The sequence below is a fragment of the Nesoenas mayeri genome (assembly GCF_963082525.1).
Source record: "Nesoenas mayeri genome assembly, chromosome: 5".
Taxonomy (NCBI): domain Eukaryota; kingdom Metazoa; phylum Chordata; class Aves; order Columbiformes; family Columbidae; genus Nesoenas; species Nesoenas mayeri.
In genome coordinates, this window is record NC_137548.1 from 57559202 (window position 1) to 57573423 (window position 14222).

The window sequence follows — 14222 nt, forward strand, 5'->3', positions numbered from 1 at the left end:
CTCATATTTAGCCGCTACTCTTTCATTGCGGTGACCCGCTGCTCCTTAGTAAAGTAAATGTTTGGTACCAAGCCAAGAGCAGTACATCTGATTTTCCCACCAAGTGAACTGCTGAAGCAGCTCCCTTAGCTCTTCAGCTAAATCTGTCTTGGGATCCCAAAGTCTTCCGCTGGAGTCCAGGTGGCTCCCCTACTCTCGTCAACACCCCTGCAAACATTACAGCCGGCTGTACAGACGATGCAAGGGGGCACTGGAAGGGAAAAGAAGTGCCACAGCTCCCCATCTCTCTGCAGATGAGAGCCCCACGCTCAGCGGGCTGGCTCCCCAGCCCGGTTGCCGTTGGCCCGGTCCCTCTCCTGTGCTCTGTCCCTCCGAGGTGCCTCTGCCCTCGACGCCCACGCAAGAAGAAGCGTCCCGCAGGGCCCGGCGGCGGCACAGGTCACACCAGCGCGGGAGCACCGACTCTCCGCTCCGCCCGTGCGTAAGGACTCAGCGCCCTCTGCGCTCCCCGCGGGTCGGCGGCTCCGCTGCTGAGGGGGCTCCGCGGCCCCGGGAACCGCAGGGCCCGGGGAGCTCCCGCCGCCCAGCATCCCCGGCCCGCCCCGCTCCCGGGAGGCGGGCGGCTCTCAGGACACAGCGACGGCGAACCGCAGCACGATCAATCGTTTCCCCCTCAGCCCCGCTCCCCTGCCCGAGTCCCCAGAGAGGACCACCGCCCGGCAGCGCAGCTTCCCGGCCCTTACCGAGGCGCGCAGGGATGCGCTCCCTCCGCCGGACGCCTGCAGCCCCCGTCCCGCAACCCGGCGGTTGTAGCTTTTTTGGAGAAGCTAGGAAGAGGGAGAGAAAGAAAGGGGGGAGGGAAGGGGGAGGGAAGGCACTCAGATCGAGGGAGAGAGAAGTATGCAAAGGCAGGAAGTGGAGACGGCCACGGCCAGTGCGGGAGATTAATGGGAACCAGTCACCCGGCAGCCAACAAAGAAACCTGCTCCCCCAGCGCAGCCCGGTCCGGGCTGCAGCCCCACCGCGGCCGGGCAGCCCCGGGCGGCCGAGACACCGCTCCCGCCGGCAGCGCTCGGCCCCGACCCCGCGGAGAGTGGGCGCCGCCCGACTCCGGCCCCAAGTCCGGGTCTTTGCCAGACGGGAGGAAGGGGAGCAGCTCGGCGGTGCCAGGCAGGACGGGCCTGTCCGCGGGGAAGATGCGATGGGCAGGGGGAGGAGGAGAGAACCGAGACCCGCGCCTGACAATCTTCTTCCTCCCTCTACCCCGAAGGAGCGGTACCGCTTATTTTTTATTTAAAAACCCACTAGTGCTGGGCTCCTCTCCGCGCGGAGCCGCTTGCGGGGCAGAGAGGAAGGAAGGAGGAATGCAGCGCCGCGCTTCCTGCGCCCCGGCGCCGGAGCAGATGGTCTCCATCAGGGAGCGGGGGACGGGCGAGCCCCCGGGGCGGCGGGACCGGGGCGCTCGAGCTTGCGGCGCTGGCCCGAGTTTTCCAAGCTCCCCGGGGTAGCTTCGGAGTAACAGTACTTGTAGAGAAAGAGAGGGGGAGAGGGACGATGCGGCACGGCTCTGAACTTCATTCAAAGTTCGCATGCAGCCTGCTGGGACCGGCTTTGTAATGCTCGCCGCCCCGGGAGCGGAGCCGCGGGTCTCGCTCGTACCAGAGGCAGCGCCCGGCCGCGGCCCCTCCGCAGCCAGACACGGTAACGCTTGTACCGGAGGGCGAGGAAGGGCTCCGCATGGCACAAGCGATAAATCACACGTGCTCCACGCGGGCCACAAGCAGCGTCATGGGTGCCAGCTCCTTGGGACTCCTGCCATGTCCTTCTGCCGGGTCAACTGATGACAAACCCGCACAAAACGTTTGACGTAAAAAACATACAAAAGAGGCAGGATATACTAGGTGTTAGCAGAACCATGAGTATCGCAAAATACAAAGACTACACCTAAATCTTGAAGTATTATGTAGGAATTTATAAAACAAGTCACTTCACAATATATTAACCAAACAATAATCGGAGCATAAGAAAAATAAAGATAAGAGCGACACTGGAAATACGAATTCCAGCACCTACTTACTTACCTTCCACTGACTGAAATAGAACCGAAATGGTGCTCAACACCAGGTAAATGCTAGCAAGCTTTCCTACCTAAGGACAGTTATCTGAACCCAGAGCTGAGTATTCAGGATGAAATGCTTTTGGCTTTTGCCATCTCATCAATAAGATATATTGTCTTGAGATATCCTGATCTGTTATCCCATACAACGATGAAATCTGGTATAACTGTCCAGCATTTCACGAACCTCCATTATATTTCAAAAGAGTGAATGCACAGGAAGTAAGGGTAACTTTCATCTGCATTCTGATGTGTGTGTGTGTGTGTGTTTCAAAGCAAAAGCTATTTCAGCCGTCTGCCTTCTTGGGACAGATGTATTTACTCAGCTGCAAAAGGAGTACTGTGTCACTGAACATCAAAAAATGGTGAGGTTTAAATTTCAACACACAAAGAATAATTTACCTCCTGAACAACAAGCTACTGCTACAAGTACCTGGCAGAAATATAAAAAGAATACCATTTTCTTTCCCTGTTAGGAAAACAACACAGGCAGGCTTTTTGGAGTATATTTCACAAATGAAGCAAGATAACAAACCCATCTGGCTCTCCAGGAGACCAATGATAACAAAGAATGATGCTCAAAGATATTCGACTTCCAAGTAAGCAGGAAACACTCTGTCCTGGCAGCTTCTCCAGCACATCAAACAAACATCTCAAACATGCTAACATTGGTTTTATCAGATATTATTTTTTTCCCCCATTTATGTTGCATTCAGTCCCCCAGACTTCAAACAACTTGTCAGCTGCCTACATCTTCCTTTGACTACAGGACACCCAACCTAATGTTGTATTTGAACACTGAATTTGGGCCTTCAATGTGTTTTAATGAACAAGCAGCCTAAGAAGAGCTTGTTTATTACAGGGGCTAGCTGCTGCTCTGGTTAAGCAACTGGAAGATGATAATAAAATGTAAACTGGGAGAGGATTACTCTTCTTGCTCACCAAACAGATTACAGCCAGCAAAGCTCCACAAACAGGAACAAAGGACTTGAAAAAACAGGGACTACTTGTTGACCTTGGCCATACTGCACTTAAAGTTTCTGTGCTTATTTTGCACTTTCTACCATCACCTCAGCACAAGCATGGTTGGCAAAGCCACAGAGTGGCTCTAACTTACACATTGCCACAGCCACTTTCCCAGCCTGTTTCAACTGCAGCCTCACACATGACGGGGCTAACGAGGCCTCATGGGTATGTGCTGCCCTGCCAGACAGTCCTTCTGGGCCAGTAGCAGGTTCCAGGGAGTGAATTTGCCTGTTTGGTAAATCTCGCTTGCAATAGGCCAAAACACATTGTACTTTCTTTCTACTAACCAAAGCGAAAGGGCTTCTTTCTTTGCGAGAGCGGATGCAGCGGCAGTTTGCAGGCGGCCTGAACTGGCGGCTCACCTGGTGCTCTGCCCTTGTACTAATACTACTTCACCCAGCCACCCATCCCTGTATACTGTAATTATTATTTTGAACCTCCTAAGTTAAAAATAAATAAATCAGTAAAAGGGAGTACCACTTTCCAGTATGAAATCAAAGAATCACAGAATGCCAGGGATTGGAAGGGACCTCAGAAGATCATCCAGTCCAATCCCCCTGCCGGAGCAGGAACACCCAGATGAGGTTACACAGGAAGGCATCCAGGTGGGTTTTGAATGTCTCCAGAGTAGGAGACTCCACAACCCCCCTGGGCAGCCTGTTCCAGTGTCTGTCACCCTCACTGAGAAGAAGTTTCTTCTCAAATTTAAATGGAACCTCCTGTGTTCCAGTGTATACCCATTGCTCCATGGTTGTCACTGAGAAGAGCCTGGCTCCATCCTCATGACACTCACCCTTTACATATTTGTAAACATTAATGATGTTACGCCTCAGTCTCCTCCAAGCCCAGCTCCCTCAGCCTTTCCTCACACGGGAGATGCTCCACTCCCTTCATCATCTTTGTTGCTCTGTGCTGGACTCTCTCCAGCAGTTCCCTGTCCTTCTTGAACTGAGGGGCCCAGAACTGGACACAATATTCCAGGTGTGGTCTCATCAGGGCAGAGTAGAGGGGAAGGAGAAGCTCTCTAGACTCACTAACCACCTCCCTTCTAATACACACACGGAGGCGGGGTGCAGCCGCCCGGGCACGGCAGCACCGCCCAGCCGGGGCTCGGTGCTCTCCAGCCTCCCTCAGCTCCCCCGCGTCGTGGCCCGGCGGGACAGCGCGGAGCCGCCGCGGGGAACTCACGGGGAGCCTGTCCGGGACGGCGGCTTTACCTCAGGGCATGGCGCGCCCCTGGAAGCGATGGCGTGGGGGGAAGCCCCAAACCCCCGCGGGCTTTTTCCCGGTGACACTGCGCGGGGCGAGGGCGCCCCCTGACGGCTTTGTAGGGGGCGGGGGGTGGGGGTGAGGGTGAGGGGAGGGAACGGGGCGCCGGCGCGTGCGCACTGTGACGGCGCGCGGCGGGATGGAGCGGGTGCGCGCGGGGCGGACGGCGGGACTGGCGCGCGCCGTGCTGGAGCGGGCGCGGCGGCGGCCGGCGGGAGCGCGAGCGGGATCGGGCCCGGTCAGTGCGGGCGGGGCCGGGGGGACCGGGAGGAGCGCGACACCGTAAACAAGCAGCGCCGGGGAGATGCGTCCGTACAGGGTGGCGGGAGAGCTCGTGTCCTCTAGAGGCCTAGTGTACATATATATATATATATATATGCGCGGGATTGAGCCGTATATGTGCTTTAATGAGCTAGAGGCTTTTTATAACACGTTTTCACGCTTGGTTGCATCCCGCTCTGTGTTTTTCCTAGTCACAGCCAGCGTGAAACATCATTCTTTGTTATGATTCGTCTCCTGGAGAGGCGGATGGGTTTGTTGTGTTGCTGCACTTGTGAAACGTTTGAGGGCGCCGACAGGTGTCCTGTAGTCAAAGGGAGATGTAGGCAGCTGGCAAGTTGGTTGAGATCTGGGGGACTGAATGCACTTGTCACAAGGCGATGGCTGCACCCAGTGACCTCAGCTTGCAGCAGGTGCTCTGGTGTTCTCTGCTGCATGCAGGTGGGCACCCTGCATTAAAACTAAGGAGCAAGGAGCCACGCATGTCTGCTTCACCCCGGAGACAGCCTCCAGCACTAGCAAGTGTTTTGCTGTTGAATCACCTGACACGTTCTATCTCTAAGCAATGAGCACATTAGGAGTTACAAAAAATGGCTTTAATTGCAGGAAGAAGATTCAGAACGTCTCAATGCAGCGTTTGCTTCAATTGTGAACTTGATGAATGAAGCCACGAAGGAATGCGAGGTGAGGTTTTACACCCAGACCTGCGCAAAGGGGAGTGTTTGTGATGTGCCTGGCAGAGGCCTGTGTGCACTGCTCTTGCTAAAACTGCAAAAATTAGACTAAAGGGTAATTCTGCTCATGGCATAGCAAGAGCTTAGCTCGCAAGCCTGGATTAACAAATTTGAGACATTCGCCATCATGTGGTAGGTTCTGTGGTGCTTCTTCACCTGTGTTACCCTGACCAAGTGATTCCACCTTGGCTGATAAACAGCAATATCAGTATTTTCCATAGGGACTACCAGTAGGCCTGTATGGATTTCAGAAGGTTTCTCCACTTTGTAGTGTAAAGGCAATATGGTTAGAGACAGAAACATCAGAGGATGTCACAAATTACATTGTGGCAGCCACTGTCAGGTGTCACAATGTACAGAATTGTTTCCACTGCTGCTACTGAGAGGCTTTACGACAGAGTAACCCTTTGTTTTCATTGTGCCAACATGAACTTCTCCTGCTGGCTGAGAGAATCAGTGTGTTCTGGGTGGTGGAAGGAAGGGAGATTTGGAATCTCAAGCAAAGAGATTGCGTTGTCTGAATTCCGAGTTACCCTCTGCATTTTACATCCATAATGTCTGAATGTCACGTTTTGTATCGTTTACGCAAACTAGATTTGAGATGTTGTTACTGGATTATGGGTTTGGTTCTTCTGAGCAGCACCGTATCTTTATTTGTGACAGGTAGAAATCCAGGTGTGGGTGCAGATGCACAGCTGCATTGCTCGCACGTGGGCACACTGCAGTGGGGCAGCTGTGCTGGTGCTTGGGCTGCACCTGGCAGTGCTTTGCTGGGTAGATGAACTGGGAGCCCATCCCTGCCAGCCCACCCTTGTGAATACAGCCCTGCAGTGCATCTACTGCAATAAAAGTCTCTGAAAACTCCATCACAGTTTACATCATCCCTGCCTCCCGGCGTCTGCTCTTATCATGTGTCAGGGAGCTCATTGTCTGCAGAGTTAATTACAGAGGCCAAGTCTTCAATTAAATTGGAGACACACCAGATGATTAGCTCTTAAGCAACTCCTTTATCATTTTAAAGCACTGCTTAGTAACCAGTTAATCCTAAAACAACTCAGGCAGAATAGTGTTTTACAGAACATGAAACAAAAATATAACAATGTCTAGAGCTTGTGCAGCAGGGTGCAGAGAGCACTTGACGCTTGCTAGCCCCTCTAACTTATTGCCAGCATCCCAGACTACTGACGACCATGGTCGCCTCCAGGAGGAGAGCTTGTCTCAAACAGACGGTGGCAACGCAGACTGAGGTTCTGTCCCGAACGGTGGCTGTTCAGGTCTCTGGCTGCAGGGAGTGCCAGAGCCTGCTGCTGCCGGGGGAGGGAGGCCAGCACTCCACCTGTGTGAGGTGTGAGCAGGTGCAAGATCTGCTCAGCATGGTGGTGAAGCTTAAGGAGGAAATTGAGACGCTGAGGACCATCAGGGAGTGCGAAAGGGAGATTGACTGGTGGAGTAACACCCTGACGTGCCAGTCGGAAAGGTCCCAGGGAGGTATCCCCCAAAAGGAGATGGACCTCCTGCCCTCTCGGAAAGAGGCGGAAGTACTGAGACGGCCCCACCCTTGTTGCTGTCAGGCAGAGGTAGGGGACCTAAAAGACGACGAGGGTTGGAAGCGTATTCCGATTCGGCGTCACGGGCAGCCCCCCTCCCTGCCTGCTTTGTCTCCTCAGGTGCCCCTCCATAATAGGTTTGAGGCCTTGGATCTGGAAGAAGAGGTAGGTGAGGAGGCAGTGCCAAGCCTGCCTACAAGATCACACAGGAAGAGGCGGTTGACTCCACAACTTAAGACTGCCTCTATTAAGAAAGAAAGAAGGGTGATAGTAATAGGAAATTCCCTTCTGAAAGGAACAGAGGGCCCAATATGCAGAGTTGACCCTCATCTTAGAGAAGTTTGTAGTCTACCTGGAGCCCGGATCAAGGATATTGCTAGAGAGCTCCCAAGACTGGTGCACCCGACAGACTACTACCCGCTGCTGGTCTTCCAGACAGATGGGGAGGAAGCTGCTTCCCGTAGTCTGAGGGCAATGAAGAATGATTTCAAGGTCTTGGGAAGGATGGTGAAAGACTCAGGGGCTCAAGTGATCTTTTCTTCACTCCTTCCATCTTCAAGTGACGATGTGGGATGGAATAGGAAAATTCATTCTCTAAATGGTTGGCTCCAAGAGTGGTGCTACAGGCAGGGCTTTGGATTTTTTGATAATGGTTGGTTCTATAAGACACCAGTCCGGACAGTGTCACGTGGGAAAGGTTTATCTCAGAGGGGCAAAAGAATGCTGGGGCAGGAATTAGCTGGGCTCATTTGGAGAGCTTTAAACTAGGCTCGAAGGGGGATGGGGTTGTAGCTGGGCTTGTCCCAGTGGGGCAGCATTCTAGAACTGATGAGGACCAGGTGGCCTCCTATGCTCCTAGGGAGAAATGGGAGTGCTCTGCTCGCTCCCTGAAATGCCTGTACACCAATGCGCGCAGCATGGGGAATAAGCAGGAGGAGTTAGAATCCTATGTTCAGCTGGGAGATTATGACCTGGTGGCAATTACAGAAACATGGTGGGACAGTTCACATGACTGGAATGTGGTCATGGATGGCTATGCCCTTTTCAGAAAAGACAGGCCAGCCAGGCGTGGTGGTGGAGTTGCTCTCTATGTGAGAGAGCAACTACAATGTACTGAATTCTGCCCAGGAGTGGATGATGAGCGAGTTGAGAGTGTATGGGTCAGGATCAAGGGGCAGGCTGGCAGGGGTGACACTGTTGTGGGTGTCTGTTACAGGCCACCAGATCAGGCTGAGGAAGTTGATGAGGCCTTCTATGGGCAGCTGAGAGTGGCCTCGCAGTCACAGGCCCTGGTTGTTGTGGGTGATTTTAACTTCCCTGATGTTTGCTGGAAGGACCATTCAGCCAGCCAGCCACAGTCCAGGAGGTTCCTCCAGTGCATTGATGATAACTTCCTCATGCAGATGGTGGAGGAGCCGACTAGGAGAGGTGCACTGCTGGATCTCATCCTCACTAACAAGGAGGGTCTGGTCGAAGCAGTAAAGGTTGAGGGCTGCCTGGGTTGCAGTGACCACGAGATGGTGGAGTTCAGCATCTTGTGTGGCAGGAACAGCATAGCAAGTAGAATTGCAACCCTGGACTTTAGCAGGGCTAACTTTGGCCTTTTCAAGCAATTGCTGGGGGAAATTCCATGGGCAAGACTGCTTGAAGGAAAAGGGGCCCAAGAGAGCTGGATTACATTCAGCGATTGCTTCTTCCGCGCTCAGGATCAGAGCATCCCCACACGTAGGAAGTCAAGGAAGGGAGCCAGGAGGCCTGCGTGGTTGAATAGGAATCTATTGGGTATGCTCAAGCAGAAGAGGAGAGTTTACAGGTCATGGAAGCAGGGGCTGGCCACTTGGGAAGAATATAAGGCTGCTGTTAGAGGATGTAGGAAGGCAGCTAGGATAGCCAAGGCCTCCTTAGAATTACAGCTGGCGAGAGGGGTCAAGGACAGCAAAAAGAACTTTTTCAAATACATAGCGGATAAAACTAATACCAGAGGCAATGTAGGCCCACTGAGGAATGGGGTGGGTGCCCTGGTGGCGGAAGATACAGAGAAGGCAGAATTACTGAATGCCTTCTTTGTCTCTGTCTACTCTGCCGGAGGCTGTCCTGGGGAGCCCTGTACCCCTGAGACCCCAGATGAAGCCAGGTCAATGGAGGAGCTTGCTTTAGTTGACGAGGACTGGGTTAAGGAGCAATTAAATAGACTGGACATCCATAAATCCATGGGTCCAGATGGGATGCATCCGCGGGTGCTGAGGGAGCTGGCTGAGGTCATTGCTGGACCGCTCTCCATCATCTTTGCCAAGTCTTGGGAAACGGGAGAGGTGCCCGAGGATTGGAGGAAAGCAAATGTCACTCCAATCTTCAAAAAGGGCAAGAAGGAGGACCCGGGTAACTATAGACCGGTCAGCCTCACCTCTGTCCCTGGGAAAGTAATGGAACAACTTATCCTTGGTGCTATCTCAAGGCATATCAAGGATAGGAAGGTTATTAGGGGCAGTCAGCATGGCTTTACCAAGGGTAAGTCATGCTTGACCAACCTCATAGCCTTTTATGAGAATGTTACAAGGTGGATGGATGATGGCAGAGCCGTGGATGTGGTCTACCTTGACTTCAGTAAAGCCTTTGACACAGTCTCCCACAGCATCCTAGTTGCTAAGTTGCAGAGGTGTGGTCTAGACAATAGAGTAGTGAGGTGGGTTACAAACTGGCTTAAGGAGAGAAGCCAGAGAGTGGTAGTCAATGGTGTGGAGTCTAGTTGGAGACCAGTATCTAGTGGAGTACCTCAGGGGTCAGTACTGGGGCCAGTATTATTCAATATATTCATTAACGACTTAGACGAGGGAATAGAGTGTACTATCAGCAAGTTTGCTGATGACACTAAGCTGGGAGGAGTGGCTGACACGCCAGAAGGCTGTGCTGCCATCCAGCGAGACCTAGACAGGCTGGAGAGTTGGGCGGGGAATAACCTAATGAAATTTAACAAGGAAAAGTGTAGAGTCCTGCATCTGGGCAGGAACAACCCCAGGTTCCAGTATCGGTTGGGAAATTACATATTAGAGAGCAGTGTAGGGGAAAGGGACCTGGGGATCCTGGTGGACAACAGGATGACCATGAGCCAGCACTGTGCCCTTGTGGCCAGGAAGGCCAATGGCATCCTGGGATGTATTAGAAGGGGGGTGGTTAGTAGATCGAGAGAGGTCCTCCTTCCCCTCTACTCTGCCCTGGTGAGACCCCATCTGGAATATTGTGTCCAGTTCTGGGCCCCTCAGTTCAAGAAGGACAAGGAACTGCTGGAGAGGGTCCAGCGTAGGGCAACCAAGATGATTAAGGGAGTGGAGCATCTCCCTTATGAGGAAAGGCTGAGGGAGCTGGGTCTCTTTAGTTTGGAGAAGAGGAGACTGAGGGGTGACCTTATTAATGTTTATAAATATATTAAAGGTGAGTGCCATGAGGATGGAGCTAGGCTCTTCTCGTTGGCAAACAATGATAGGACAAGGGGCAATGGGATCAAGCTGGAACACAAGAGGTTCCACTTAAATTTGAGAAAAAACTTCTTCTCAGTAAGGGTAACAGAGCACTGGAACAGGCTGCCCAGGGGGGTTGTGGAGTCTCCTTCTCTGGAGACATTCAAGACCCACCTGGACATGTTCCTGTGCAACCTCACTTAGGCGTTCCTGCTCCAGCAGGGGGATTGGACTAGATGATCTTTTGAGGTCCCTTCCAATCCAGAACATACTGTGATACTGTGATAGAGGCTCATCCTATGTCCTGTTAGGAGTCTGTAATGGAGTGGGAACAAGCAGTAGATGACTTCCATGGTTATGCATCAGCCAGACACTACTGCTTCAGTGACAGAGGAGGCAGGGGAGGAATTCTCAGACCCACAAGTTCATTGATAAAGTTTATGAAGCATAAATAAAAAATTACAGCGGAACATAACCATTTAGACACTTGAATGCCACCGAGTGGAAATGATTAAAATTACATGACTTAAGATTAGTTTAGAATTATTTGCAGACCAAAGTTTCTTACCAAGAGTTTGATTTCATTTCTTTGCTCTGTGACATCATGTACAAGAATCCAGCTCACCTCCTGTGATACAGAGATGCTCTGTGAAGCCTTATGCAGCAGATCAGAGTATTTGATGTATTTTGGGATGTAGCTCCACAGTAAACCACAACATAAGCAGCCAAATCTGTTGATGTGTACATAACCTCAAGGAATAAAGCACAGCAATAGATTTGGAAATCAAAACTGCTATTCGCCTCATTTTTATTACGGTTAGTCTTGAGAGTCAGACACAAGGAAAACACAAGTGAAATAAAATAGGTATTTTGGAACTTTCTGGCCTCTGTGATCAAAAAGATAACCCCTGGAGGAGTTCTGTGGTGACACCAGATGGCAGCAGAGCTGCACTCAAATATCCACTTCGCAGTGGGGAAGATTCAAGTACCTTTATCGTGGAGCCAGAAAAGGGCCACTGTGGAGTTAAATGCAATTCTCAAAACCACTATGCTACTGGTACCAGCCTTGAAGACACCAGTTGCTTCACCAAGTCATTTTTCAGAATTAACGTGTTCTGCTTTTAGAGCACTGCTCCTGTGTGTGCCCTGCAGAACCACTTTTCACTGGCTAGGCCACATGGGACTTAGCTTGCATATCCATCCTATTAGGGACCCATAAACTATGGCTGCTTCTGCCAGGGCTTTTCTCAAAGGGCCCGAGCAGGCAGATGTTTTCAGAGCATTCCTTCTTACATTTTCACAAACTCAATTCTGAGATGTCAGAGAGTCCCTACATATGGGGCACCAGCACATAAAATCAGAGCTGACGGTCCTGTACCAGAAGGCACATGTCCTGTGGACATCCAGGCGTTGTTTTCATCCTCAAATGAGCACAAAGCAGCCAACTAAGGTCAGTAGCTCTGCAGTTCCATTTTTAACTGTTAATCTGCTGTAGTTGTGAGGATAGCTTTGATGCTTCTCCACATAATATTATCTATTTCTGTTGTTGTCCAGAAGTACTATAGCTTTGTGGCAGCCTGTAAATGCAAAGAGCATGAAATCAAACACATCTGCAGATACCATGGCAGGCAAGCAGGGGAAAAAGAGCTGGAGTCCTCCAAAGAAGCGGTAAGTAGGTGGTCTTTGTTTCGATTTAAGGCTATTCCTTCCCTCCCTTGAGACAATTATTATCCACCTAGTGTCTGTGACACTTGTTTACACTAATGTATGTGGTTTGACATGATGGGCCTATGAACACCTGGACTGATTTGAACCTTCTGTTGGGGAGGAGGCGGAGTAACTTGTGGCACCAATCAGTGTCATATTAGTCCTTTTGTGCAGGGGAGAATTTCATGGACATAAAGCATCCCCTCTCTCAGGTGCTGAATTTGCCTTTTGTATTGTATCATTAGAAAACAGTATCTTTCTTTGCAGAGGACTGAAGCCTCTGTAGCACCCAGTCGAGCTCAAACTTGCCAGCAACGCGTAAGTTTATAGAATACTTTGTTTTTAAATGAAGGTGTAGCATTTCTTTATCATTTTGTGTCAAGCTGTGCATCAAGGTGTGGAGACTTTGTGATGGCACAGAAGATTAACCAGTGGTGCATTCACAATCCTATTAATAATATAGGTGGACAGTAGAATGGACATACAGAGACTTGCACAATTAATGATAAACTAGATTGTGGCATTCTGGCACATAATCAGTTAAGACTCTGTATTTTGGCCTAGTACAGAATATCAAACACTGTGATTAATCTTCAGGCTCCTGTGACTTGCATCAGTGACAGCAACCTAGCAGTCATCCAGTCTCACCTTATTTGTGCTCCTGACACTCTCCCTGTGCTGAAGCGAGACACCCAGCAAAACACGCGGTGGTTGCTCAGCCAGTTACGCTTTGCCCTCACATGCTCTCTCTGAAGACCCCTCAAGGAGAAAGCTTTTTTTTTAATCTTTAAACACCTAACACCTCACCGAACCCATTTTGGGAACTAAGCCACAGAAGATGAGAAACGTGCAATCTGTACCACAGTACGCATTAGTCAGAGCACCCTTGTTGTGTGGATGTTTTCCAGGTTTACGTTCAAAACAGTTTAGGTTGGCAACTTTCAGTTTTGTGAGGCAGAGATTACAGCGTGTTGATTATTTCCACTGATCGAAACATTATATGAAATATTTTGAGTATGGCACTTGCTAATTTTTGTATTGACAGAAATATTTTACAGTTTTGTCCATTCTGCCTGTATATTTTGAAAAATATTAGTATGTTTATATAGCGGCTGAAATATAATTTTTACACAAATTCAAAATTTCTATTTTAGTGGGAAATCCGAGATGACTAAACAGTAATGAAACTTTCTTTTTCCTCCCCACAAAGACCAGACAAGCTTCCAAAGACATCTACATTGAAGTTTCTCCTGGGACTTACTCTGTCACAGCAACCTCAGAGGACATGGTGGAACAAACACACGTGGTAGATGTCAACGCTGGACAAAGTGTTGATTTAACCTTTGTTCTATGATGTTTGTTGTTTCTTGGCAATCACAAGAATAAAATATGAGACTGTTTTTATGCATGTAATGAACTAGGTATATCTTTTTAGCACTTTAAGAGTATTCTTCTCTTTGGGACTCCATTTTTATGGCCTGTATATTTGTTTTATACTTAATGCAATTATATGCAGCCCACTTTGTACACCGATGTTATAAATATTTGTACATTGTGTGCCTTAAATCCAATTATGTGACTATGTAATTCCAGGTTCTTATACTTTAAACAATTAAAGATACAATCAATGGAATAAAATACATAATTTAGTCTTTGTGGTAAGAGCTTCTTTTATATTGTCCTCAGACAGAATATCCATGTCACATTCTTGACCACAGACAGCATGATCCACGTGGTATGAATATGGATGTATATTAGCTCCTGTGGGCTGGCCCTGATTTTAGAGCAGCTGGCTCACAATGCATCTCTCCTGTCTGTACTTTTATTGTTCTGATAAAGAAAAAAATACAAATGAAATTCACTATCTAGGATCCTAACTCCAGAAGGTACTCGAACACGTGTCAGGTGTTCATTATAGGGACATAAACCATTGACACTCTGGGTCCTGTCTCTTTGCAGGCTCTTACCTTGGTTAAGCACCACCTGGCTGCCTTTTTCAGGAGGCGGTAGGGTGCCCTGAATTATCCTGTTTGCTGCAGGGGAAAAGTCCTGCTGACCAACTGCACGCTGCCCCATGCACCCCTGCTCA

The 14222-nt window shown here is 50.0% G+C and overlaps 1 protein-coding gene across 1 annotated transcript; it reads left to right on the forward strand.

Moving 5' to 3' along the window:
• Nucleotides 1-4550: 4550 nt before the first annotated feature.
• AKIP1 (A-kinase interacting protein 1) lies at nucleotides 4551-13487 on the forward strand (the record flags this gene model as incomplete). Its single annotated transcript, XM_080346142.1, has 5 exons — nucleotides 4551-4649; nucleotides 5297-5374; nucleotides 11981-12094; nucleotides 12401-12451; nucleotides 13344-13487. 5 exons carry the CDS (start codon nucleotides 4551-4553, stop codon nucleotides 13485-13487), a joined length of 486 nt encoding a protein of 161 aa, XP_080202268.1.
• Nucleotides 13488-14222: the final 735 nt, after the last annotated feature.